At 52.7% G+C, this 27,150-nt stretch overlaps 8 protein-coding genes across 9 annotated transcripts; 5 read left to right on the plus strand and 3 right to left on the minus strand.

Annotated features, from left to right (window-relative positions):
* Positions 1-1,828: 1,828 nt before the first annotated feature.
* HMPREF1120_08926 (uncharacterized protein) lies at positions 1,829-3,648 on the plus strand (the record flags this gene model as incomplete). Its single annotated transcript, XM_009163198.1, has 2 exons — positions 1,829-3,052; positions 3,109-3,648. The coding sequence occupies 2 exons, from the start codon at positions 1,829-1,831 to the stop codon at positions 3,646-3,648; spliced, it is 1,764 nt and encodes a 587-aa protein (XP_009161446.1).
* A 176-nt stretch (positions 3,649-3,824) lies between these two features.
* HMPREF1120_08927 (uncharacterized protein) lies at positions 3,825-7,851 on the minus strand. Its single transcript, XM_009163199.1, has 2 exons — positions 5,195-7,851; positions 3,825-5,030 (listed from the first exon to the last, which is right to left on the minus strand). Coding segments are annotated over exons 1-2 (942 nt in total). The 5' UTR covers positions 5,197-7,851; the 3' UTR covers positions 3,825-4,090.
* Positions 7,852-8,499: 648 nt separating this feature from the next.
* HMPREF1120_08928 (uncharacterized protein) lies at positions 8,500-11,349 on the plus strand (the record flags this gene model as incomplete). Its single annotated transcript, XM_009163200.1, has 1 exon — positions 8,500-11,349. One exon carries the CDS (start codon positions 8,500-8,502, stop codon positions 11,347-11,349), a length of 2,850 nt encoding a protein of 949 aa, XP_009161448.1.
* A 216-nt stretch (positions 11,350-11,565) lies between these two features.
* Positions 11,566-12,404, minus strand: HMPREF1120_08929. 2 transcript variants are annotated; one of them, XM_009163201.1, is made up of 2 exons: positions 11,966-12,404; positions 11,566-11,898 (listed from the first exon to the last, which is right to left on the minus strand). In XM_009163201.1, exons 1-2 carry the CDS (start codon positions 12,312-12,314, stop codon positions 11,810-11,812), a joined length of 438 nt encoding a protein of 145 aa, XP_009161449.1. In that variant the 5' UTR covers positions 12,315-12,404; the 3' UTR covers positions 11,566-11,809. The 2 variants fall into 2 exon arrangements, with proteins under 2 accessions (XP_009161449.1, XP_009161450.1); XM_009163202.1 differs by having other exon boundaries at positions 11,566-12,404.
* Positions 12,405-13,057: 653 nt separating this feature from the next.
* On the plus strand, positions 13,058-14,430 carry HMPREF1120_08930 (uncharacterized protein; the record flags this gene model as incomplete). Its single annotated transcript, XM_009163203.1, has 4 exons — positions 13,058-13,093; positions 13,181-13,677; positions 13,885-14,310; positions 14,394-14,430. The coding sequence occupies 4 exons, from the start codon at positions 13,058-13,060 to the stop codon at positions 14,428-14,430; spliced, it is 996 nt and encodes a 331-aa protein (XP_009161451.1).
* A 991-nt stretch (positions 14,431-15,421) lies between these two features.
* Positions 15,422-17,679, minus strand: HMPREF1120_08931 (uncharacterized protein). The gene has a single exon (XM_009163204.1). It carries the CDS (start codon positions 17,648-17,650, stop codon positions 16,715-16,717), a length of 936 nt encoding a protein of 311 aa, XP_009161452.1. The 5' UTR covers positions 17,651-17,679; the 3' UTR covers positions 15,422-16,714.
* Positions 17,680-17,938: 259 nt separating this feature from the next.
* Positions 17,939-18,558, plus strand: HMPREF1120_08932 (uncharacterized protein; the record flags this gene model as incomplete). Its single annotated transcript, XM_009163205.1, has 2 exons — positions 17,939-18,156; positions 18,255-18,558. The coding sequence occupies 2 exons, from the start codon at positions 17,939-17,941 to the stop codon at positions 18,556-18,558; spliced, it is 522 nt and encodes a 173-aa protein (XP_009161453.1).
* A 5,654-nt stretch (positions 18,559-24,212) lies between these two features.
* Positions 24,213-24,971, plus strand: HMPREF1120_08933 (uncharacterized protein; the record flags this gene model as incomplete). Its single annotated transcript, XM_009163206.1, has 1 exon — positions 24,213-24,971. The coding sequence occupies one exon, from the start codon at positions 24,213-24,215 to the stop codon at positions 24,969-24,971; it is 759 nt and encodes a 252-aa protein (XP_009161454.1).
* Positions 24,972-27,150: the final 2,179 nt, after the last annotated feature.

Raw genomic sequence — 27,150 nt, forward strand, 5'->3', positions numbered from 1 at the left:
GGGTATATCTCGTCTGGTGTACAACCTTTGTAATCTCGAACGACCTTTTCACCAAAGCTAAAGAATGTTCGTTCTCGACGAACCGGCACTTCACGGAGAATAGAATGTTGGCAGTGCACTGATTTTGAATTGACAGCTTTCACCTGCCATACTCCGTGCCAGAGTTGATTCCACCTTCTTCCGGGCATATTTGACAGCCTATCGCAGTGGTAGATCCAACAGATTTGAAAGCCACTGTCATCCCGCAGCAACAATCCAACCACGAGGTTCCTGCCTAGTTTTTAACTGAGCAACCACTTTATCCTGCGCACCTCCTTGGCCAAGATTAGTGCACTTTCCGCGGTTGTGAGGGAAGCAGCATGCGGACCATAACTCGAACGCGTGCCCAGAGCATGTGCAATGTCAGCTACTAGCAAACACCAGGTTCACAGACGATAGCGATTTTGGAAAGATTGGCGTTCATAGCGTGGGACAGGGCGGAGAATGAGTACAACTTGAAGTGGATGGCGACTTTAATCATGAGATTGGCCAACTCGCAATCTCGTGGTGACAGGGAAGAAGCATGCGGTTAGCCACTCTCCGTTCTGCCACAATTGTAGAAGACCATTCCGGTTTCAATTAACTCACGGTCGATTATAGTCTTTCGTTTGTGCACTGACAACAATCATGCAATATTCCAAGCCTGCCTCGTCCAGGCCAGTCATGCTGAGCTGGTCAGGAGCCGAGACCTAGAAGGTGCGATGACCACAGGCAGTAGTAGCGGTAGCATTAGTACCTAGTAGTAGTAGTAGTACCTGGCAAACTTGGACGTGCAATCATTTCTCCAGCTTGAAGGCTGAGCTACGATCAGGGCTGCAACTGACCCCTGAACTTGAACTAAGTAGTAGTTGTTGTACTGCACCAGGAAGGCACGTTAAAGACTGGTCGCAGTATATTCTAGAAACCTAGGTAGTACTGTTCTGCCAACTCTTCAAGCAAGACAGTCTTGTCCTAGTATCGCGACCATTGCCACCTCGAAATCAAGGCATAGTTTGCTCAAGCCATCGTCCATCTGTGATCCATCTGCCATTTGGCCAAGTTGGACAAGTGAAGCTTGTGCAACCAATTCCGTGATCAGCGCATTCAAATGTCAGAAGTGCCAGCTTCGGTGCAATCTCACTAAAGGCTGCAGGAACCGCAGTGTCTAGTCCAGTTTTGGCCAAAGTGTAACACAGGCGCGCTTCTAATCCAGGCACACCAATCAGATGCGTGCAGCCCCTGTTCTCCATCCGCATTCTGTTGGTCGAGAGCGATGAATAACAGTCTCTGAATCCACCATCAATTCCCGCGCCCCGAACTAAACTCCGCCCGCTGCGATTCAAGTTGTCCAGCATCGAGACAACGCCGTCAAACCACCTCACAATAGCCGCGTCACTTTATACTCAAGTGAATCTTACTACTGCAGTCCGCTTCTTCCAATCTTCACACGCTTGCGATTCTCTCACAGAGACCGTAGGACTGTGCGGCGTTTCTTTTCAAATTCTCCCTTCCATTCATTCATTCATTCATTCATTCATTCGTTCATTCACTCTATTGAAGAGTGTATTGTCGGCCCTCTTTTATCGACAATACCTCGCCGGTCTCTCCTTAACATCCCCGATCTGATCGTTTACGGAACCCAGCTGCGCTGCGAATTCTAGTTTTACCTGCACCTCCTTTCCCAGCGAGAGTCGAAGGAGCCCTCTCTTTCACGGTGACGGCAAGGAACCGTCCTTTTTGGCCTTCGCATTGGGCACTTCAGGATCCAGAACAAAACATGGTCCACGGGCACGGGAACTATCACGAAAAAATGGCCGATTTGGCAAAGCGCCAGGTTGGCTTCAGCACGGTTGGGGGTACTGTCTATTCCGTCGTCTATGTAACGGCGCAGCCAACCTTTACCGGCGTCATCGGTGGCTACACAACACTCACCAGCGCGTCTGCGAAGTCCGCTTCAGCGGAGGCAACTTCGCCTACGCTCGAATTCTCAACTGCACCGACGGAGACGGTGGTAGCACAAGACTCGTCCACGGCCGCCGCCAGTTCTATCTTGGCAGCCACGACATCCGTGGTGGCCTCTCCGACGACGGCCAACAACGTCTCCGGCGGCAGCATTACTGGACAATCTGTTGCGCCTGCTTCTGCCACAGCCACATCTTCAGACAGTTCAAGCTCCTCGAGCAGTGGCATGTCCACAGGTGCGAAAGCTGGTATTGCAATCGGCGTCATCGGAGCGCTGGGCCTCTTCGCTGTCTTCTTGCTCTGGCTTTTAGGCAAGAAGCGAAGAGCGCGTGAATCACAGGCCAACAAAGACAATGAGAAATCTACCTACGCCAACGGCCCTACTGCCACCGAGTTGGTCAACAGAAGCCCAACGGTGTCCAGTCCAGCCGCTCCTCGACTGAGTCTCCGACCGGTTTCTCGCATGCTGCCAGAATTCATGGGCTCAGGATCCAAGAGTAGAATGAGTGGTGGTAACCTCCTGAACACCATAGGAGAAACCGGAGCTGTTACTTCAAGAAATCCGTCTCCCTCGCCTCAACCACGCGGCCCAAGTCCGACCCCGAAGCGCGCTGAGGTTCAAAATCTTAGTAACCCCTTTGCGGATCCTCAAAATCCTTTTGCCGACCCGGAGAAGTCAATACAACCTCCCGCGCCTGTGGCTGTCGCTCCAACTGCCCCAAAGCCTTTGTCCGCTATCCCAGCCCCTAACGCGAAACCAGCTTCTGAACCACAGTCTGGTCATGTCCCTGACTCACCGGCCGTTGATATACCAGCACCAGCGCCAGCAGCCGTGACCGCCCCAGAGCCAGCCAAGAACACAATGGCTGTACCGGCACCTGAACAGACCTCCTCAGCTGGTCCTTCGACACCAGTTAGTGCTGCTCCATCTCCAGCGGCAGCATCTGGGCCTGAACCACCACAAGGCAATGTTTTCCGTGTCTTGATGGACTTCAAGCCTTCCATGGACGACGAACTTGAATTGAAGAACGGCCAGCTTGTCCGCATGCTTCATGAATATGACGATGGCTGGGTAAGTCCACCGATGTGCAGTGCCTTTGAGTACAAGCTTGACTAACCCGGTCTTAGGCTCTTTGTATTCGACTTGACCGTTCCCAGCAAGGCGTTGTCCCTAGAACTTGCCTTGCCGCAAAACCATCTAAACCGAAGCCATCCCATCTGAACCAGTATGCCCGTCCTCAACCTGGACAAGGGCCGACGTCGCGACCAATGTCGCCGGCTGGCGGTCCACCAGGCCGAGTAGTGCCGAATTTTAACTCTCCGCGACCGGGTATCCCACCTCAACGCCCCATGAGTCCTGCATCAAGGCCTATGAGTCCTGCCGGCACCCCAAGACCCATGAGTCCCGCTGGTTCACGAAGAGCAATGAGCCCTGTTGGCAGACCCATGAGTCCGGGTCACTTTAACCAAGCCCCTCGACCATTGTCCCCGGGACCGCTACCACGCTCGAAGCGCAGCATGTCTCCAGATCCATACGGAGGTAGAGGGCCAACACCAATGGCAGTGGTCAACCGCCGACGAAGCAATTCAGCCAGCAACTTCCGAGTTCGCCGTAATTCTCCTGTCGGACCGTCGAAACTTGGCCCTGGCACCGGGATCGCGTTGTAGTTTGCTATCCTTGTACTCGGCATCCGTTTTTCCCGCAACAATTCCCACAACTTTGAAACATCGACAAAACAAACGAGATGGCAGATGCCTTTTAGCTTATTGTGGTGGATCATTTACACTCTTGCGACGACGACAGTCTAATGTGCAGTTGGCAACTTGCGTACTTGGAGCTCATCCTTTGCGTCTTTAGCTTCCTGGTCCTCGTTATTTGCTTTACTTGGTGGGCGAACAATGTGTGGACTGCTACAGTTCCTAATAATGAGCATTTTTTGAAGCGCTATTTGCTGATTATGGAGGCAAACGATGGTGGAGGCGATTAAGGCGCTTTAAACCCGAAACATTCTGCACAGGGCGCGGCGTTTGTGTGCCAGTGCTTCATAGACAATAGGAACGTTGATGTTACACAATAACACCCTTTACTTTTTCAACACAACCTACACTTTCAAATCTTCATCTTCTCTCCTGTTTCCTTTGTCAAGACCGTATCGTGCCAAGACAATTCAACCTTTGATGCCGTTGCACTATAGGGAGGACTTGGAGGCAGGTTAGTATGGTGATGGTTGAAGAATGGCCTTTGCGGAGGATAGTATTGGCTTTGGGCATATTGGTCTTCCGCGGGGTCGTCGAGCCCCGTAGTGGGTGAGACAGGACGGAACTCCGGGGAGGCAGGAGGATGGAACTCCTCTGCGAGAAGCATTGACTCAGGCCTACCACCCTCGGGCACTACTAGGTGATCGTGGCGAACAGAATAGGCCATATTGATACTCCGTCTCCGCCGTGCCGCCTCGAGCTTCGCCATGAATTCCTTCATGTTTGGCAGTCGGGTGTGAGGCACTCGAATGTGCGGGTGATCGAAGATGAGCGGACGATGGCAGATGCACGCTGTCATCGGCTCGTCCAAGTTGAACGGCACATAGGGCGGGAAGCCTACCGGAGGGTTCGTCCTGGCGACAGAAGAAGCCTCATCGGCGGAGGGGTACAGAAGCGACGCCGCCAGCGGAGATAGCTCCATTGGGAACGATGGCGGTGAGGGTCGCCGCCCCCGCCTGGTTTGCCCTGTGGGTATTGTTGTCGCCAGTGCCGGTGGTCCAGCCGGGCTGGGCGGTGGTGCTCTGATTTCTGTATCTGTCTGGTGGAGAGGCATATACAGGTCCATGGGATCGATTGGTTGGCCGTGGCTATGAACGTGGTGATCATGGCGATGGCCATTCAAAGTTGCCCAAGCACCATCGCAGGAACACAATCGTTCACTGTCAAGGCCATACCCGGATCCACGGGATGTGGACAAATGGACCTGAACGCACGACGGGGACGACATCAGTTGGCGCAGATGGGCGGGTGTCCCCTGTTGTTGCTGGGCGGCGATGAAGTTGTTCTTGTCCCTGTTGGAAGTCTGGTCAGCGACATGCCTGTCTGTCTTCACTTTGCACAGAGTTTGTAGGGTACTAGTAGGTTAAGCCTTTGGAGGAATGAAACGTAAGAGGAACACCCCTTTTGAGGTGGAGACGTCTGTCGAAGGCACGAGTCGGTCTTAGGTAGTACGTACATCTTGTTGATGCCTGACTTTCACGAGCTTTTGTGCTTGAGAGAGGACGATCGGTAGGGTTAGCAAACGCTGGGTGGTTCCGCTGTCAGAAGGGGAGGCGGAGTTAGACCAAGGAGTATTGACGTGACAAGTCTTTGTCTTGACGGGACGACACGACAGTAGGAAGAAAGGGTAGAGAAACAATTGAGAAGATGGGAGCAAGAGAAGCTCGGGAGCGCTGGTCTTTGTAGCCACCAGATCCCACCTACTGTTCATCCAGACAATCCAGAGGTAGACATGGGGACAACCCTCCATCCCAGCCAAAATCGACCGGCATGATGAACCTGGTCAGTCTCGTCTAGCGATGGCGACTCCATGGTAGAATGAGAATGAGACAGCACAGTGTCCGAGTTTCGTGGCGTCGTGCCGGTTCTTAGGATCGAGGCAACTGCAGCGGGGAGAATGTCCCTCGGAGGCGGTGGTCGACCATGGCATGGATGGCAGACCTGCCTTCAGTCGAGGGAGGGAGAAAGAGTATGAACCCTCTCCTACAGAAAGACCATGGATCGGATGCAGGCCGTTCAGCTTTGGACATGGATAATCAGGGGTGGTGTGGAGGGGACTGTTTCTAAAAGCCAACTTCCTTGACCACCACTTGCATCCTGATGTCCAACCCCGGGCGGTATCCCTTGCTTCTCTGGCCCCATATCGACAGTTGATCATGGAGTGTGGCGGAGAGATGTGATAGGTCAAAGTTCAGCTCCCCACTGGCAACCAACCCCCCTGCAGCTCGATTTGCTCTTTCTGACCTTCGGATCGGGCTGTAGCGAACCGGTTGTCTAAATAGTCGAAAGGTTGGATCAACCGGCGTTAGGTGTGCGCCAGCTTAATCAACTTCACTATAGGCTGCTTCGCCTATCTTGGGGCGTGCTGCAGCAATGCATCCAGGGATTAGGATAAGCGGTGGCTTCTGTAGCAAGTGTCGTAAGGACAAGTCCAGCCTCAGCTCGTCTCTTGTGCCCAGTTCCAACATCCTGGCTCGAGACTGCTTTGGGTCCTCCCCGCATGAGAGTGCCCATTTTCAAACAGCAAGTCCTGATTCGGTACCAGCCCAATCTGAGGCACCGTCGGTGCATTTTGACAGGCCAAGTGACCTCCTTCCATGTCGCTCTGAAAGGTAGCGATCATCCACTGAGAATGTGAGTCCGGGGCAAATGGGATTCGAGGAGGCGCCTCCGCTGGCTCTCACCTCCGAAGCTATTGCAATGTAGCTTCGCTCGTATTGGACATCCTGACATTGGAATTGGGTTCAACACAAGGCCAAGTGTTATGAGACGGTCGTAGGGGGCAGGAGGCTCCAGCATCAGGCTGTTTTGACTGGGAACTCGGACACTGCGAAGCCAGCTCCATGTCGACACCGACAATGCAAGCTGGAGGGTGAATTGAGTCGAACTTTTCGACGAGTCTTACTGGATGGCGCCCGCACCTACAGCAATGTCGCGTTCATGCCACCATGCAGCGAGATTCCTGCTATGCCAGAATCCCACCGTGCACTGGCACTGCAGACATATGCGGCAAGTCCGTCTTCACAGAACATGCTGGTAGACACAATGATCTTGTACCGGCAACAACCCTGGCTTTGGTGCCTGCAGGTAGAAGTCGCCTACTAGCATACCCTAGTAGTTGTTCTGGTGATGTGCATACAGCTGGTCTTTTGCCTCAGGCTCACGCTCTTTAGTGCATGTTCGACAAATCACCAATGATGCTGTGTTGAGAGAGGATCTTGCCCGAACTCTCATCTTCTCCTGCTCCCTAGCGGTCCTTGGGTGGATCAGGGTCAACCCCAGTATTGGTAGCCACACTGCAAGGGATATGCAGGTTTCGAGGTCATGGAGATGAGAATAAGGTGCTGGGCCATTCCCATCTAGTAACAGAAGGAAGACCTATGGTGCCATTACCCGCCCGTACAGCATGTCCTACCTCGTCACAAAGCGTCATGATGCCTCAGCAAGACTCGAGTCACCTGTGCATAGAACGAGCCCGTGTGTTCACACCTGGGCAGATCAGTCACTGGAACCTACCTTAATACGTGAAAGGACCTGTATAGACAAAGCTGCTCTCCTGATTGGCATCTCAACAGGTCCGTGGTTGATCGGTGATGGGGGCTGTGGTGGTCTGTTCTGATGGACATGGAGAGACCATAGAATTGTATGCCTGATATTTCCATGAATGCCTTGGGTCAATGCTGAGTCCCGGTACAGTCACCCACATTGGTAGACTCGGAGGTGATCTTAGGTGCGCAAGCTGGGGAAAGAAACAGAGCAGCTGTTTTGCTTCATGGCCGGTAGGATCGAAGATCTTCGATGCTCACCAGATGTCTCACTCCCGCCATCATGTCCGTTGTTGCTTCCCACTATTATTGGCGTAGAGGGACTGACAAGAAATGCGATGGGAGAGAAAATTGAGAGGCAGGTAGGTCGCTTACCTTGTGGCCCATTGCGCCTTCACAGAGTGATATTACATCAGCGGCTGTGAAGACGAAATCGCAGGCGGAAGGGGATCGGAAGACGGCAGAAGACACATCAGCAGGAGAAAGCATAGACATGTTGGCGGTTGTGCTCTTGGACTTTACTAATAACAGCCCACCATCTGCTCGAAGAGTTTCACCATTACCAGTGCTAAAAGCCAGGAAGTTTAGCAAGTTGCAGGTTATCGAGGCGATGGTTGCAAGTGGTCCTGACGCCTGGGCCGGATACCGGCCTTTGTGCAGCGCCAGCGCCAGTGTGCCGGGCTTGTTAGAGGCTCTGGCGCCGAACTCCCAGCCTCCGGGGCGTCGCTCTAGGCACAGTTTCTCCCTAGAGCGTGCGGCTAGGGAGGCTCCAGCACTCCGAGAATGGTGAAGCCCCCTCGGCCCCATCTACCCAGTAGTACGTAGCACCACCGCAGCCGCCTCCACCTTCACCCAGCATTTTCTGCCTCTATCGCTATCGCATATCTTCCCCTCCGAACCCCGTCGTCGTCGTCGTCGTCGTGTGTCTCCCCGGCCTCAGTTCGCGCGGCCATATCTGTCTCTATTCTCGTTGTTTTCATGTATACTCTTCTTTGTGATGCTTTGATTCTTGACGTTCCCGGCTACACTAGCACACCAAGCGCCCAGGCTCGGAGTAACAACAGAACTTGAACTCGCAGTACTGTTTTGCCCGCTTCTGCGCACTTCCCCCAGCTTCCAGCTTCGCCTGCGCGCTTGCAACGATTATATGCATTTTCCAGGGCGTGAGCATCTACGGGCTCTTCTGCAAACCGTCTACATTCCACACTCCTAAACAATGGAGACCAGTACACCCCCTACCCAGGACGTTGATATGGTTCTTTCAGTCGACGAGAACCAACCACCCTCTCAAGCGCCAGCACGACTTGCTGTGCGCGCCCATCGCAGGTCAAGCACACTACGGAAATCCTCGGCCAGCTCCTCGCGCCGCAGTTCATTGTCCTCGATTCATTCTCGTTCCTCTGGGCTCTCGAGTCATGGAGGTCCCAGCAGTACCCATGTGGCCCAACATCTTCGACGAGCCTCTATCATCGAAAGCAGGAAAGCCCGACTGGCAGACAGAGCCGCGCATGCGGAACAGGTCAGATTACGAGCCGCCGCCGCCAAGGCATCCCAGAGGGCTTCCTATAGCGAAGAAAAGGCTTTGGCTGCACAAGCAACACGGGAGAAGTTGCTGGCGGAAATCGCTGCGCGATGTGAGGAGGAGGTCAGACGGGCCAAAAGGATTGCCGAAGAGACCAAAGAAAAGAAGGCTGCCGAACTAGCCAAGCTACGGGAAGAAATGGCCGAGAAGTTTGAAGAGGCGGCACGGCGGAAATCAATGTATCAGCAGGGTTTACGGAGGTCAAGGACCAGCTCTCTAGCAGCCGTTGAAGAGAAGAAGGTCAGCCCGCCAGTGTCGAACCGCTCCGACAGAAACTACGCCGCCAAAGTGATTCAGCGTGCCTGGCGGAGATGTCGAAGCCGGAGGATCTTACAGGGTTTTGCTTCTCTTGGACTCGATTGGGATCGTGCTAGGGACCTCTCTTTCGAGGACCTAACCCGTTTGCTCTCCGCTGAACGGACAATGAACATCGCTGCCACTACCCTGAGACATCTCGGCGTGGTTGAAGACCCTAGTGAAGATCTAGGAGTCGTCCGTGTCTTCCTCAGTGCCTATATCATACTGGCACATCCAATACAGGCTTTCAGTCATGGTGGCAATGAGCCTCAGGAGCAGGAACTTGTGTCCAAAGCCGGCGCTCTGATCAAAGCCTTTGAGCACCACATTAAGACTCTGTCTTCGTCACCGAGAGGCGATGCATCTGCTTCCAGCAAAGACTCTTTGCTTTTTGCTTTCAATGACTTTAGCTCGACCTTCCATGCATGGAAGAGTCAGGATTTGGGCGTATTAATCGACATTATGGTCAACTCGTTTGTCAACCTTGACCTCATCTTGCAAGCAACGAAAAACGACCACGAGGGTCACGTCGCCCAAGATTATTTGGATGCCGTGCGTCAAGAACAGGTCAAACTACTGGCGCGGCTGAAGAGACTGGCCGGACCAGAACAGGCACTTGCGACAGTAAGGTCGGCTGTCAGACGGGCCCGCAAACAACGAGCTGCCGCTCAGCCCGCAAAAGAAGAAGAACAGGTCCCCCGAGCGTCAACGCCTGTGAACGAAAGCCTGACCGCTCCTCAAGGGGCGCCTTTGACGCCGCCCGCCACTCCACTACCATACGGCCGCGAGTCTGAAGGAAAGGGCGCGTCATTCGCCGACAGCCTCGGACAGATCATGACTGTGTTGCCTTCGAACCGCGAAATCGCACATGAGATGCTCATCAATGGCAGTTTTGAGGTACAGCAGCGGCCCTGGACCGACGTCCGAAAGGATCTCATGGAGACTCTCCGTTCGAGCATGCGTGCGAGCATGCAGGAGGGAAGTAACGAAGTGGTTGCGAGGTGGACGCACGCTATGGCCGTCCTCATACGCGAGAAGCTGATGAATCTTGTCAGCAGGAGACATCCTTTGTATGACAAGATCGACGGCCTTCTCGATCCGGCCTTGATCAGCCAACAGTGTCGGAACAACGTGTTTTCGTATGATGCCTTCTTTGACACCATTTCGAGCATGATTGCGCAGATCTGTTCGCCGGGTCGTGACGATATGGTGAAGGCTTTTGCTTCAAATACAACCAGTGACACCATTGATCGATTGTTCGAGCTAATCAATATTATCGACCTGATGACCCTCGATCACATCAATTTTCAATTCAGACTAGCCTCACAATCCGTGCTTGAGCACGGCCACGAGCACGAAATCGCCTCGTTTGAGAAAGATCTTCAAGAAGGGGTGCATGCCCTCGAACGCACAAAAAGGTGGTGGGCTGATGCACGGTCAAGCACGACATCGTCAAATCCAAGTGGTAGTGTCGTATATGCCAGGGGCCTGACGGATTTAGTGCTACGCAATTCACATCTGTCGTCGCACGATGTCCCTGAGACCCTGCAACTCGACCATCTCCGTCTTCTCAAGCTAAGATCTCGGGTCTTTCACATGATAGCTACGGCCTCGATCCTTCTCACGACCAAAATCCGACTCCGGCGAAATAGAGAGTCATCCTGGACAAAGGACGCCGAACGATTGATGTCTCTGGACCTACTGACGACTGACTGCCATCGGATTGTCTCCTTGCTCGAGTCATCACACATGATGCCCGATGCGACCAAGGAAGGCTTGTCCAACTTTGTTGGTCGCGTTCTACCTCCTGCTGTCGCCGCGGCCCAGAATGCAAACACGGCGGAGCAAGCCCGGCAAGATGCGATTCACAACCAGTCTGCTCAGGAAGGGTCAGTGGCCGTGGAGCAGGAGCAGAAGATGGACTCTGGTGACGTCTTCAGCGAACAGATTGCTAGCTTCATGCTGAAATCGTTGCGTGAGCATGTTTTCGCCAGGTTGTCTGCCAGCGGCACCGCCGAAAGAGTGCGAACGACCACCGGTGCGGCCGAGATTCTGGCCCGAGTTGGCATGCCGGAGTTTTTGGGCGAGGTCAACCGGATTGTGGATGAACTTGAAAGGATCCGTGCCGTGGACCTCAAGTGCCATGGAAAATGGTATGACCAGATTGCGACTGAGACAGCTCAATGAGACGACAAGGTTGATGTCGTGCTCTACGAACAGTACCAAGGGTAAATCTCGCGTCCGATATAACCTAGCAATGGTGGTGTTTTTGTGTCTTTGCGTCCATGGACAATTTGCACGAAGCCTTTGCGAGCCATTATATTATATATGTATATACATGCCTCCCTCACCGAGGAGACGATGAATGACGAACTTCGCCATGACTTTGATACAGTCAGCTACCTCTCTGTGGCCACACTTAACATTGACTGCTCCCTTTCCCCACCTATTTTATACCTGACTTGCTCTACTAGATCGCAGCAACATTAACGAACACCATCACTACGTTTACTACCATGAAAACCGGCGAAGACTGCCACAGTAGCAGTCCAGTTTGGACTAGGACTGAACCACTGTCTTCTACGAGAATCCTCTATCAGACAGATACATCATACCCTACCACAATCCGCAATCTCAAGTTCATCATTCATCGACCACCCGTGCTGGCCTTCCTCTCGATCAATACGCCTTTCAAGCCAAATTGACCATGGCAACGGCTTAAATGCCTCAATGGCACTAAATATTGTACATCAGAATCCTATTCTCTCTGGGTACAATATTGGACCATCCTTCACGGACTGACATTGAGGTACTTGCTGTATTCTGTTTCGGCATCCCCATCTCACACATACAACGTTGTAGATCCGAATGTACCCTATCGCGCGAGTCCGTCGTCTCTTCATCTCCGCTCCACAACTTGGGTACAGGACAGCCTCCGGAAATTTGTCAACCGACCAATCTGCCAGCGCCTCTCCCATCAATGGGGCAAAGTAGGTGACATCGTGGAGGATCGCTAATCGATATTCGGTCCGTCCTCCAACTCGATTGGGAGCCCGAGATGGTCCATGCGCACCACCATCCCGGCATCCCCCATGGTCCTGCAACGTGGGATGGCGTCCTGATAGGGTTTGATCAGACGGCATGCTTTCCATTTCGAGATAAAGGTCCAACGAAATCTGTCATAACTCGTTCGAAAGGGACTTCGCCCCTGAGGAGCTAGAACATTTCCAGAGGCCAAGTTCCTTCTTCCGGCGCACAGCCGACCGTGACCTCTCCGGGCGTGCGACACACAGCCCAGACTTGCTCAACATCAGATTCTAGTGTACATCGCCGCTCTCTCTAGCGAGCTAGCCGGGCTCGCTTAGAACCATGTGAAGGCAACGCTACGCTGACCCTTGTGCTGCTCTGGAGTCTAGAACTTGCTACGTGTTCGCGCTCGGGTCTGTTTGACTACTGTTCAATGTCAAACAATACTTCGGCGTTTTGTCCTGCCGCACGAGACACTCACCGCAATGTTATAGCACAACTCTCATGTTACGCAGTTGAGTTTGACTAATTAGCGACGGACCCGCAAGCTCACCGCCACGTGGCTCGGCGAGAGAAGGCGAAGATGATCTACTAACCAGGTGTAGGTTGTGGGTTCCATGGGCCCCGATCGAAGGAGGGCTTGACAGACAAGGTGGGCACAATGGTTTTACTTCTGTGAGATCCCATTCTTCTTCTCGCCTTTCCTGTCAAAGGGGCCAAGGAACATCGGAATGCAGTTACCCGGTCCTCGATCACTTCTGGACACCATACTCGCTACCAGCACCAACATCTATCCAATGTTTGTGCGCTTTGATTCGCAACAGAACTGTCTATCACACTACCAGGGGCGGTGAGCTGGTCTCGCACCATGGCTCACAGTGCTAGGACGTCCCAAGGCGAGGAGGTAAGTAGACAACCCTTTCTCTATTGTCCTGTTCGTTTGTATCTCGACGGGAGGACTACGGCGACTGACCACAGGGCTATGATATAGTATATGACAGAAGCCACCGAAGACTCGGGGTACTATGAAGACATATCTCCAGGCACCGAATCCGTCCCGGCGTCGATATACGATCACCGGTTCGAAAACGGCCGTCGCTACCACGCGTACAAAGAAGGGTCGTACTTCATGCCCAACGACGAGCCGGAGCAGCAGCGACTCAACATGCAGCATCAAGCCGAATATCTTGCCTTGGGGAGGCGCAATTTACTTGCTCCGATCGTCCACCCACGCAGGATCTTGGACCTTGGAACCGGGACGGGCATCTGGGCCGTTGAAATGGGCGATCAGTTCCCTAGTGCTGAAATGGTGGGCCTCGACCTAAGCCCAATCCAACCGAGTGCTGTCCCGCCGAATGTGAAGTTTGAAATCGACGATGTCGAGGACAACTGGACGTTTCCGAACAGTTGTTTCGACCTCATCTTCTCCAGGGACATGTTGGCGGGAAGCATTGTCGACTTTCGGCGGTATTTCGAGCAAGCGTATAGGTGAGTGGCTAACAGCCTATCAAATTCCACCTTTGTCTGGCCCAGGACACAACTTTGACTCTTTGTCTCCGTGCCCGTCTTATCTGACCAGACGATCCGCGCTCCACATCATCGACGTCTTAGTCAGTCCGGAGGAAATGTGACGAGCCGAGCTTCCTTGTCCAGGTTTATGACGGGCCTGATTCTAACTTGTCTTTCGATTCTCAGGCACTGCAGACCAGGTGGTTATTTCGAGATCCATGAGAGGCAGATCACTCAAATCCGCAGTGACCAATATCCCGCCTCGGAAGACAGCAGTATCAAGCAATGGTGTGACCTGATGAATCAAGGCATACAAGTCATGGGCCGCCGTCTCGACCTTGACCCCAACGATATCGCTGATCTCCTACACGAAGTTGGGTTCGAGCATGTCACCGTGACGACCTACCAACAACCCATTGGCCAATGGCCGGAAGATCTGGTTTTGAGACAGTCCGGAGCCTTGCAGCTACTGGCCTTGCTCGAGGGCATGGAAGGTCTGAGTCTCGCTGTCTTCTCACGGTGCTTGCACTGGTCCAAAGCAGATACGGAGGTCCTGCTGGAGAGGACGAGGCGGGAGCTCACCGTGCAAAGGGCTTGTTACTATTGCTCTGGGTAAGTCAAGTCAGAGCGAGAGTCATGGACTCCGTGTCAGGCCCCGGTGGTCGGTTGTGTAGGTTCAATGCTGATTGAGACAGGTTTGTCATTCACGCTCACAAACCGGAAGTCCCGTAATACCACATGGGCATTGAGCTCACATACTATGCAATAAAACCTGAATTGAAAGGATACTAACCTACGCACAGGACCCGCCGCTGGGGTCCTTAGATTGCAAAGCTTGCCGCGACGGTGCTAACCATTGACGCGAATTCAGGCACTGATGGCGCGCCGTGGCCGGTGCCGGTACTGGTCCTATCTGAAGTGTAGCAGGACACTCGCTTCATTCCGTCAAGCCTATGATCGGTCGTCAGGATGTACCTGCCCGGCAGATCTCGACCCTAACACCACACCGTTGGTATCCACGCTGGAAGCTTTCATTCTGTTGGCCTCCGATTCCCCAGGTCGACGAACTGGCCACAGGACCTCGCCGTCGTGTGCGACGAGAAGCGCAGGTCAAGCGCCCACTCTACCCCAGTTCACACACTGAATCTGGCGATGGCTGCTCCCTCACTCAGTCGGCGACCACCCGGAGAACGGATGGACCGTTCGCTGGGGAAGCTGCCTTGTTCTAAAATTCGCCTGTGGCCAACATGAACCAAAGCCCAAAGCACAGAGCCCTATTATTGCGGACAACACATGTATTGTGCGCGAAAGCGGAACGATAAAACCCTCGCCAGCCGCATCAGGACGTCGCCTTGCATACCTAGGTATCCCCACATGCGGCCTTTTGTCCACACACGAAACTCATATCAACTCCGGGTGCAGTTGCACGGTCAGTCGCTCGAGCGGTGCCAGCCAGCAAGCAGACACAGGCCAGGCGTTGCACCAAATCGAACTTTTATGTCCGCTAAGCGGTCGTGCTCTCAGTGTGGGGCGTTCAATGGTCTTTCACTTTCCCTTCAAAGGGTCTCTACCTGGATATCATACGGAAAGAGCCGCAGCTCTGGCATCAGCTTCGCATTGACGGGTCGAGAGAGAGGAAAAAAGGCAGGGAAAGGCTTCAGCTACTGACGCCACCCAAATACTTGATCTCGCCTGCTCGGCCCTGGCAGACGAAACCCCGCGGGCATAGCGGGCATGCTTATACATCCGAATCAAGGTTCATCAATTGCAAGGTGGTGGCCAGACCAGTCTGCCAGGTATGCAAGTGGCCTGCAAGGAAGGTCTTCAGGATCCTCCGGGAGATTGAACGATTGAAGAGATTCCTGGTAGTTTAATAAATGCCAATCATATACCGCGGGATAGCCCTACAGGAGGGTAAAGAACGCATGGTCTAGCGAACACCGGCACCAACTCAGTGAACTCACCGCGAATGGCCGATCTCTGGGGAATAGGGGCGAAAGTACTGCAGTACTGTAGGTATTTCGTGCAAAAAATCCTGTTGCCCACCGTGCGCTTTCCGACCATGATTAGCTGCTGAGGCTTACCTTCCGCTTCTGCTGGTTCTTAATCGTGCTCCCAGAACCACCCACGGAGCTCTTGGACGTGATCCTTTTGTGTCTTTCAGACCAAAGCCTTCATCATATGCCTTACACTTAGGGTCTGTACAAATGCATTGCTCATAGAGGCCATTGCAACCATTTCGCAGCTCGTGTTGGAGGCAACAGAGTTGGGCCGGAAGTTGAAGTCGTGTCTCGCAGTGATTGGACACGCGTTTCTGGTAAGTCTCATTCTAATAAACAACACATGTAGTTTGGGTATGCTAGTGCCAATGCACGACGTCGTTTGATAGATGCATACAAACGCTGCCCTCGTAACGAAAAGGACGACAGCGTTAGGTGGCCTTGGGCCAGTTGGGTCCAGGCTATGTAGTGTAACCTTCCCAGCGGAATCCCCGCCCTGCTCACAGATGTTACTTGGTTCAGCGTGTCTAGCCTCAGGCCACGGTCTTGACTTCGACTTCAAGGTATCTCCAGTCCTGGTCCCGAAATCTGGTGTATAAAGTAGGTCTCGCAAGACCTCTCGACGTTGAGAACTCTTCAAGTCCCCATGCTTATACGCCCTGCTTGTGAGTTCAAAACAGACGGACCATTTGGTTGCTGCGACATTGAGTACACCAATTCGATTCGCCCTTTCAACCCCGCGTTTAGAATGCCACGTCAGCAAGAAGTGTGTGTCCAATATCAGATCTGTTACACATGTGGACATTCGCTCAACAGCGTCTTTGTCAAATGCGCCAAACACGCTGCCAAAGAGGATCAAAGATGTGCAACAGGCGTCTGGAGATATCAAGAAGCCAAGAGATCCACTCATAAGTGTCGAAAATGTTTACAGAGCGGCTAAGGTGCGATAAGAGATTCCACATCGGGAGGCCATCGATTAACGACTCCATGTAGCCTGAATTTACCGCTGAAGACGGCTAGGACCAGGAGCAACCGGCATCGGAAGACCTGCGCAGATGCATTTTCATTTTGCAAAGGTCTTCATTCTTCATAGCTTCCCAGGCTTGAGGGTTGTCAAGGGGCTGCATGACAGAGTCTTCGAGGTCGATGAATCGAGGTCCCGAATCTGTTATGAGAATATTTTCCTTATTTGGATCACCATGCGTAATGCCCAAGTCGTGTAAGCTTTGAAGGGCTTCTTCGCAAAGCTTTTCGTCCGTGATGTTGGCAGGCCGACCGACTAACGCTTCGAGAAGAAATCCAATAATGCGGCGGTTTGGTCCCTCAAAGACATATCCCAACAATTGAGGTGCCAGCCGTGACTTCTTTTGTGCGAGCGCATGGTAGGCTCCCAATTCTTGTGTAGTCCACTGGATTTCGAAGGCAAATCTTGCGTATTTCAGATAGCATTGTTCGGTTCCGTTTTTGACATATGCGACGCGAGGCTTCTTCGAGGTGATAACTTCCAAGTCCAGGATGTCAAATAAGGGATATGATCCGCAGGCTATGCTTTGAGGAATTGCGTGCAGCTTGAAAGCATTCGGAACACACTGAACATCAGTGTCACCGCTCTTGGAAATGGTCAGTGTGTCCCAGCTATCGTCCCAGCCTCTGAAGCGAGATAGATCGCGAATCAGTTCAAAGGCTGATGTTTGCGACTCTTCAGGCAGGAGGTCAATGTCGACAACGTGAACATAAATCACTCGTGCTGCGTCATTTTCTTCGCGTCGAAGTCGGTAAAGGCAGTCGGATGGTGACAGATCGAGGTCCAACAAGACATCCCGTCGAGTCATTGAGACCACATTTATATCTTCTTGAAAAGTCTGCCGTAATTGTAGATCATATCCAGTCTGGCCCTCAACCCTTCTGCGGGCTATTTCTTCGGCATCAGGATGCCAGTTGGGCAAAGCCATACGAAGACCCCTTGAGAACTTGAAGGAGGTGGCTTGGGTAGAGAGAATGACTCAGGCGGATGTGGAGGCGTGAAGGAGCATGAGTCATGTACCTAGGTACTCTTGGCATTATTTGGTAATGGCAGCTCTGATCGACTTCAGTCGTTCTACGAACATCTGCGCTTTTCCTCTTCATCTGCTATCCCATCCATCACTACTGACTATCTCACAAGAAATTGGAGTTCCTTTCATACAAACCCGTCTCTCTGCTTCCACCTCTCTTACACGTTTTCCAACAAAGAAATAAAAATGCCTCGCCAGCGTGGAGGTCCCGCTCGATCTGCTCCGTCGCGACCGACGGCAGCAGCACCTCGGCCTGCAGCGCCACCTCAGCAACAACAACACCGACCGATGTCGACCACCGCCGCTGCGCCGCCTGCTCAGCAGCAATACGCCCATCCGCCGCCTCAGGCTGCCCAGGCATCGCAGGGACCAGGTCTGTTTGGACAAATGGCCAGCACAGCAGCGTAAGTGTCACCAACCAGAAGTCCCCCATATTGCATTTTGTCACCGATACAATTGTATCTGGTCCGTCTTCAGTTTTACTGATCATGTATGTATACAGTGGTGTCGCAGTTGGCTCCTCAATCGGCCATGCTATCGGTGGTCTGTTCAGTGGCGGTTCTTCGTCAGCCCCGGTTGAACAGCAGCAACAACAACAGCTCCCAACCGATGCCTACTCCCGAACAGGTGGTGCCATGGACAACGCCCTGTACGCGCAAAACTCGTCTACCGAGGCATCGGGTCCTTGTGCTGCCGACATCAAGAGCTTCACCGACTGCATGAACCAGAACCAAGGCAACATGACGATTTGCGGTTGGTACCTGGAGCAATTGAAGGCTTGTCAGCAGGCTGCTCGACAATATTGAGAGATTGTCATGTATGATGTCCATGGATGACCGGTCTTCACTATCTTCGTCGCTGAGTCAAAAGTTAATTCCGCTGCAAGGTGCCTTCAAAGTTAGAGTGGCAACTTGCGGTGGGGTGACAAAGGAAAATCCATACAAACCCACCGGATTTACATTGTCGATATCGTCAAGGATGTGTGAATAAACATTTTCCGGGGAAGATACGTCACTCATTGGACTTTTGAGCCCGCGCTGTAGAAGGCCAACTGCATTGCGGGTGTGGGTTGCATATAAATGGAAGAAAGAGCAATCTGTCGCACGGGGCCGCCGAAAAGCAGCCGGACACTCACGTCTCAAAACCCAAAAATAAATAGATAGACATAATATCTCTCCACTCAGTGGAAATTTGCATCAAATTCCTCGTATCGCAGGGGAGAAGAAACAGACTCGCTTGCCTAAAGTACACTCCGAGAGACATGCTTCAAGCCGATTCAGAGGCTTTTGCACCGTCCTGCGCGGTTCATATTGCTGGCGGTCGGACCTACTTACTATGACCAGGTCAAGAGCGCTTGTCTTGATAGACAGGCAGTCCGGCCATGAGGGGTCCGTTCATGGCATGCTGGGAGTCAGTCTGGCACTGTAGCGTCCAACATGAATATAAAGGCTGGCATGTGTCATGATCCAAGACAGTTGCATCTGACACCGGGGAGGACGGTTACAATACCACAGGAGGCTGTGGACCAATATTCCCCCTGTCTTCCTGATCTGAGTTGCGTTCTGACAGTTTGCATGATGCTTCTGCTCCTAGAGACTCTCCCAAGACCATGCGGTGTGCGTGGGCAGTAGTCGTGCGTAATCGGGGTAAGAATCGAGGAGTTCATGTAAATGTCTTACGGGACGATGTGATGGTCCATGACCACCAGAGCCTTTCAGCAAGTCGAATTCATTCCGGCGGTTGGGCCAACCAGCACAGTGCAGTATATGTGATATTCGTAATAAACCGTTCATCTTCCGAGCCGCTTATTGATCGCATAGCATCCACCAATCTTGGCTGCTTGGCTGGGTGAACACTGCAGGAGAAGAACAGAAGACCACGAGTCGAGGTTGTGAGATAATAAGCTCCAGTTAATCACCTTGTAAATATTGACAAGACAGGCTCACATTTTGGATGCTTGACACCCTGAACCCGGACCGAATGGCTCACTACTATAGCATTCTGACACTGAGACCAAAGCCTAACACATCCATCGATTGCTGTATTGAATGGACGGCCGGTTCTCGATGGCAAAATTGCCAACAGGAAGGCGTGTCTTCCACCTTGGACCAAGGCCAAGCCGGGGAAGCTCTGAGTTTATGAGTCTGATCCATGGACAGGGTTCTATGCCTGCCGCTGGGGTGAGATATGGTGGTTTGTTTCTGTAATTACCATGAGAGCAACGTAGAAAATAGGTCGATGGTGCTTGGATCAGCCCATTCTTCTCGGTTTCAATCCGTGTTTTCGCAAGGGAATGTCGAGCTAGTTAGGGTCCCCGCCGACTAACAGCACTTCTCCTTCGCAGGTCATACCTGATGGTTGGAGGAGTGCTGCGCTGGCAGTACATTCACCTGGCATTCTTCCCGAGAGGTCTTCGACAGGCCCATCTGGAGATCTCACATGTTTGGATGAATGAGCATGAGAACAGCGCGTGGCTGGCGTTAAGCGGGTTGGGCTCTGAGCACCAGGCAGCTGTTAACACAGGGTTATGGCTCCTGCAGGGTCTCCCGGGCGCCGTATCTGTCAGAGGCCTTCACAGCCCCCAAAGTCAAATTGGAGAAACAAATTTGGTGGGGAGGTATGCCCGCAATCACGAACAAACAGCCTGTGGGGTGTTTGAAGATGAGCTCTGTTTGACCCACGGGCATGCAAAGGAACGTAAGCATGGGCACAACCTTCGAGGGGGTTTTAGCAATGCCCCTGCCTTGTTCAGAAGGTAGAAGAGACAGGTGCCTGTGCAAAAGTACACGGCCCAGGAAAGCGCTGCGAACCTTGGAAGGTGTCAATGCATGCAGCTTGAGTGGATCGTGGCAGGGCTGAGGTCAGCCCAGTTGTGTGCGAGTGTTAGCGAGGATGGTTGGCGCCAGTTGGTGAGTCTTCCTTCGAGAAGCATGCCGCATTAGGAAGGGCGAAGCTTGCTAGTCTGGGACTTTCCAGGAGCCATGCAACTCCGCAGCAGGACATAGTTGTAACTCTATTTGTCGTTGTCGAGGACTATCCCGTACTAGCGACAGCTGCCTTAGGCACCAGTCATTCCAGCTTCGCGCCGCATTCCCGATTTGGCTCAACTTGCGAAAATACCAAGCAAGCATTTGTGTTTATCACGTCGTCGCATATTGTGTTTCAGCAAAGCCACACCAACTGCGTTCCTGTTTCGTGGATCCGGACTGTTGTGTGATTATTGTCAAGATTGTGGAAGCGCTAGCAGGCCAGCAGTGACCTGTTGGTTTATCACAATCAGTGAACCGCAATAATAAAGCACTAGTACCACTTACCTGTAAGCACCCAGGGAGCATGGACGCCGGCCTGGACCACTCAATCACTGCTCGTTGCCGCGGTACTTTCCAGGCTCACTTTTTTTTACAATGCGGGCAGGGTCAAAATCTGATTGATCTTTAGCTGTCCGAGCCGTTCACTGGTGAGAGATGAGAGGCATCCGTGATTCCGTGGACCCTCCGAGCCCACCTGTCGCACTAGTGCCCAAGTCGCTCTGCCTGATCAACCACTATGCTGGAAGGGCTTTTTCAATCGGAAGTCGGCATGCGTAGCTTATAGCGTTCACTCCGATGATGCATTGAAACCGAGATCTCCCCGCTGAACACGGTCGACACACAGGTCACGAGTGTCTTTCCACGAAAAGGAAGCGGACGGAAGTGGCCAAGCTAAAAGATTGAATCTCTCTGGAACTGGAGTCGCTCGGTGTCATGTTTGAAGGTCACGAGCAGGTATTCGAACCAGGGTGCTTGCAAATTGCGGAGAGTTTGCAGGATGCCATTTGTCGATTCGGTCCTAACGAAAACTCCCAAGATCCGAAAACGACGGAGGCTCGGAGTTTGAGGTGGAAAAGCAGATACTGATGCATAACTGGGCATAAAACGCACGGCCCACTGGTAGGTGGAGTTATGGTTCAGGAAAGCGTGCACAAAGGCGTGTGCACTTCCGGATTGGGCGACGAAAGGTCCTGGACATAACGACACAAATCGACGGTGCTTCGGTCTCCGCAGCCGGAATATTCGTCCAAAATGTCTCCGAGTGCCATGTTCGTTAGGCAAGTCGTCAACTTTTTGGTCCGTCTCCGTCCACGGGCAGATGAACCAATTGTATCCGCATTTTCCCTTATGTCAGGGCCAAGCTTCAGGCAGAACTGTTTCTCTGTACAATAATAATGCTATCTTGTGGGCCACTGTCGCATTCGGGTCCTGAATAAGTATACGGGAATACGCTTTGTGGTCTGTTGTTGTAGAGACTGCACACGAAAGGCCACGCAGTCAATCTCCGCAGGGAGCTGCAAGCCTCGCTGCGTGCGTTGCTCCTCGTTGCTGTAAGAAGCCACAGCATTGCAATGGAGCTGTAGCTTCAGGCAGCCGCAATTGTATGCACACGGCACAGCACAGCCCGAACTGATCGCAGATTCCACCAATTTGGGGAATAATGGAGACGACCTTGGCCTAAAAGCTGCGTGGTGGCTCAACTGGACAGTACCTTAGGTAGATGGGGGGTTAGTTGCTGTCGCTTCTGGGAGCTTGTTGGGCCTGATAGTGACCGGGGGATAAGCGATAAGGCATATTTTGGGGCGCCTCGCATGCCTCCATAGCCCCTGGAAGTTGACCTTCTAGGGAAGCATAGGTGCACCCCAGGCTTCAGCTGGCCCCCTCGGCCCTCCAAGGGTTATGCAGAAGGCTTGTGGTAGATGGTGTGGAAGGGCATGCAGCCCGACACGGGGTGCCCGCAATCCAGGACCTCATCGCCCGCACAGAACACGGCGTGGTCGAGGCAGTGTCCCTCGTATTATTATGCCCATTGATTTGATGAATCGTGAAGGGGCAGCAATGATTCCAATCCAAAAAGTTTGAAAGTGATGCCGAAGTTGGTAGGCCGCAGGAGTTCGTGCCGCCGCGGTATCCAACCTGTAGGCACCAGTTCAATCTGGACTGATTATACCGTCTAGGAAGGCACAGGGATAGTCAGCTGTGAGTCTGGACGGCTTCAATTACGAGAGCAGAGTGTCAGAGTGGTAATGTTGGTCGTGATAGCAACCTATGTTAGAGTTCTGTCGACTTGAATGTTGCAACGCATGGATTACCAAGCTGCCCTATCGGCCCAATAAGCAACAGAGTCACAACGAAGGGCGTGTCGTCACCGCCTTCTTACTGGTGCTGGCGTGTTGTCGGAAGGGAGAACCCAATGTTAGGATTTCTCAGCAGAGCATCGAAGAAACCTTGAAGCTTGGGGTCCTCTAGCACTACTGGAGTCAAGAACAGCGAGCACGAGGTTCCGCTGCACCTAAAGGGCCCGCGTGAGCCTCCACGGCTGACAGAAGGTACGAAGTTAAGCCTTGGGATTAGAAAATTGTCAGGCAGTAGTATCGCAGCTAGGAAACAGCGGCAGCAATAGACGGATTGGGACTTGGGACGAAATCTGAGTAAACCGTTACAAAAACTGGGTGCTGGTGAATCTGTGCTGGTCGGAAGATTGCACGAGCCGACCGCTTGCGGAGGTAAGAAAGGCTCCGACAGAAGATCAAACTCAGTAGGTAGGCAGCCGGATTATGGAAGGGACAGAGACGGTCGACTGAGGAAGCGAACGGCCGAAACAGCGGCCGGGGCTCCCATTGCCCACAGACCACTGGCAAAGAGTGTGTAGGAGGCCTCTGCCAGTGCTGGGCATGTAAGCGTTACGGACGAGGACAGATCACACCGTCATCTGCGATTTCTCAGCCGGCAGGGATGGGTGATGGGCGCTGTCATTCTGCACTGCACTACTGGCAGTGAGTGACTGCAGTAGCAGTAGTGACGGCTGACTGATGACTCGTCCTGCTGCAGCGGTCGTCGTAAGGCGGAGAGATGGTAAAGCCGAAGCGTGGCATGGTCCTCTCTTCAGCCCCCTTGATGATGGGTGCAGTGCTAGGCAGTCACAATTGTTAGTGGAGTGGCCCCTGCTCACGGCCCAGCATTCATCCCGACTCGTATTATTTTCTGCTCTCGCGATCGCATCCTGGTCCGGGTTCGGGTCCACACACTCCTCCTTCTCGGCCTTTACGCATGGCCCCGGCTCCACCCTTCGCTTCTCGCATTCGTTTCTTACTCAGGCACCTCCGTTCCATGGAATAGTCATCCTAACGTTAATGCAAATCCGATGCTCTGACCCATCCATGCTTCCGCTAACTCCATCCACCTCGCGTTTACAAAAGAACCCGTCCACCCTCCTCTAAGCAATCACTCTTCCTTCTGCATCAGACAGCAGTACAACAAACAAACACACGACTCAACTACATTATACCTTCACCAAGCAAGAACACTCAATACATACTGCGACTGCCAGCCTTCACCACACTGGAAGGCCACACTTCAATCCAACAGCAGACTATATTGTCAATCAAACCAACACTAGCACTAGCATCCCTGCAGTGACTCACGGCAAGATGCCTTCATCAATCAGCTTTTCCGCTGGTACAGCGACAAATACACCCAACAGCTCCATCTACACACGTCCTCAAAAGAAACAGAAGATGAGCATCACCCAAACCTACTTCCTCGCCCACAGTGCCCGCGGCAAGCTCTCTCGAGAGGCTGCCCGGCCTGACCACGACCTCCGGCTCCTTGTCGGACACGCCAACATGCTTGACTCTCTCATGCTTGATCTCGCCAATGCCGAGCAGGAGCAGGAGCGATGGTTCAACAACATCGTCTCAGGATCATCTAAAGCCGAAGAAGATGAGGAGGAAGAAAGCCAACAATCCCACATTGAGACCATTGTGGAGGAGCCTGAGGCCGATTGGAAAGTCGAGGATGCCGAGAGCTCCGACGACGAATCCGAGGATGAGGATGAGGAGAAGCCCATCACCAACATCACTTCCATCGAAGTGGACTCCGATATGGAGGATGACGACGAAACTGATGGAGACCTCGTTCTCACTCGCACGGCCTCTCGACATTCACCGCCAGAGCTCAGTCTGGACACCGACTCGTCAGACTCAGACGACGACCACATGCCTCCCTCACCACCCGCAACCACATTGGAGGTCCTAAGCGAGAAGCAACGGCAAGCAATTGCCACGACTTCCTATTACGATGCCAAAGACTCCTCGTCCTCGCTATCAGCCGCCGAGTCGGAAACCCTAGAGCAACAGGGTTTCTATTTACCGTCAAGGCAACAGCCGACCATAATCGCTGCCTATTGAGCAGGTTGATTGACCGCCCTTGATGACCTTACTTGAGCGAATGATACCGAGCGTTCCGAGCGTGTCTTTTATGAGCATGGAGTTGTGGGTATACATGGTTTATATTGGTTACAAAAAAACCAACTGCAGAGGAATTGAATATCGACCATGCTACGAAGCATCCGACAGCCCGGAGCATCGCCTCATGTTCTCATTGCAGACCTGGTAGTCGTGGCTTCAAGCCAGCACAGGAAAACAATGGAGTTCATGACTTGATGCATCGAGCAATCAGTGCAGACGGCTTCTGGTCGTCGGCTTCAGAGCCGAATTGACTCTACTCTATGTACTATTTGCAGGATCGTTCTCCCTCTCATCTGTTTGAGGTTGAGATTAGGAAAATAACAAACATTATCTACTCATTCTTCATTCCATCATTCCTGCAATTTTTCTCAGCTATTGACTTCTGTTGACTCTCGTTTACCATGCGCTCCAGTGCCGTTATTGTCTACGACCTCCAAGTTTCTCTCACATGTTCCCCACCGGAAAAGAAAATGCGGTGCTGTGGTGGCTGTCGGCGATCGTACAACTAGTACAACGTAGTACGTGAGTCACTTTGATCACTAAATTGCTTGTAGCCTTGCCATTAGTAGTTAGAAGCTGCCATTTAGCGCCGGATAGCCGGGATCTAAAGGTGGTTTCTCCTCGGGCCCGACATTTGACAACAGCGCGCGCAATCGCCTACCGCGACTGGCACAACTCGGAAGCACGGCTTTTGCGGGTGGCCGTACGGCCGAACATGAAAGTGAGCCGCAGCCGACTTTACCGGATCAAGCTAGCCGGGTGAGTTGCCGACTAGTACTAGTACTAACTAGTCGGTCAATCAAACTCGTTTCGTCCGCTGGACTACAACTCGGACCTCTGGGCTGTTGTTTCAAGGGTCTGGACCTCTGATTATATGACGATAGTCCTAGACCGATGGTCAAGTCGATATATTGGACGCTCAGGGCAACCGCTTGCAGTAATCGGCAGCCTTGTCACATTTCGTCTGGGGTTTCATGCTTCCATCTTAAGCGCAAACGCATTCAACTTCATTTTGTTGGTTCATTCGTTGGCAACGGCCAGTTCCCTATACTACGGATAAGAAATTGTGGTTACTACTAGCACAAGGTATTCTCCTTGTGAATATCTCTCGGATCTCGGCTTGCTATTTATTACTCATCGAAGAGGAGAAGCTAGCCGCCCTACCGGTCACTGGGACACTGGGACGCTGGTACTCCCGTTGTCGACTACTACTAGTGGCCGAGGTGGGTATCTAGGGACTTGGCTTGAGAAAATTTGTCCGTCGTGGAAATGTCGGACTCTCCGTGGAACTGCCAGCGTACACTGCAGTGGTCTAGATACAGCATGTTGCGACAGGAACTGGAATCCCATGCCTTGTACCGTGAGGAAAATATTTGCCATGTTATGGCCGGCGTCTTCTTGCTTCGCGAATGCGAACGGGCGGGCGGCTGGCACGAGGCTGTTTCGATCCTTTCTGTCCGGCGTCAATTGCAGTGGAGGCCGGAGAGATTTGTGCCCGGCGCGGCTTTTTTAGCGCTTTTCTCCCCTTCGATGGATCTTCGATGATTCCTCCTCCGCCTTTCTTTCTTTGCGCCGAGGCTTCGGCGGACGAAATGAACGCAACGTTTTTGTTTTCGATCTTCTCGGCGAAAGCGAACCATTTGCTAAACCGCCGTGGTAGCGGAAAAATTGGCAGACAACCCAGTGCACACTGACAGTTTCTAGGTACTGAGGGTATCAGGCCTGGATTCAGGTTGATAAGAGATCACTTGGAGCAAAAGCGGCGGGTCATTCATAGTACGATTGCTGATGGATCGAGCATATGCGAGCGCGTTCGGACATACCAAAATTTTGACAGCCCAAACAAAATTCTGTTACTACAGCGCGTTGTAGGGCTGCTGAGAAATCGATGACGCCAACCTGTTCGGCGTTAAAGGGCGCGAGAGAAAAGAGACTTCTGTCGACAGCTGCCAACCAATAGCAGCAGAAACTCTCCATCTCGACTTGACGCTGCGTACCTGTTAGATAATCAAACACGCTCGCTTGATAAGCAAAGCAAACTAACCGTGCCAAGGACCTCGTCAGGGGGACCCACCCCTCCTTCCGAGTTTGGCGGCCGCGTTTACGCGGCGCCACACTT

The sequence above is a fragment of the Exophiala dermatitidis genome (assembly GCF_000230625.1).
Source record: "Exophiala dermatitidis NIH/UT8656 unplaced genomic scaffold supercont1.8, whole genome shotgun sequence".
NCBI lineage: Eukaryota > Fungi > Ascomycota > Eurotiomycetes > Chaetothyriales > Herpotrichiellaceae > Exophiala > Exophiala dermatitidis.

Excerpts from the sequence above, each read along its gene's own strand:
- HMPREF1120_08929 (XM_009163201.1), bottom strand. The coding sequence starts at position 12,314 with ATGGAAAGCATGCCGTCTGATCAAACCCTATCAGGACGCCATCCCACG. Across the intron at positions 11,899-11,965 it reads AATACAGCAAGTACCTCAAT|TGCCATTGAGGCATTTAAGC; the intron begins GTCAGTCCGTGA and ends TACAATATTTAG.
- HMPREF1120_08931 (XM_009163204.1), bottom strand. The coding sequence starts at position 17,650 with ATGGCTTTGCCCAACTGGCATCCTGATGCCGAAGAAATAGCCCGCAGA.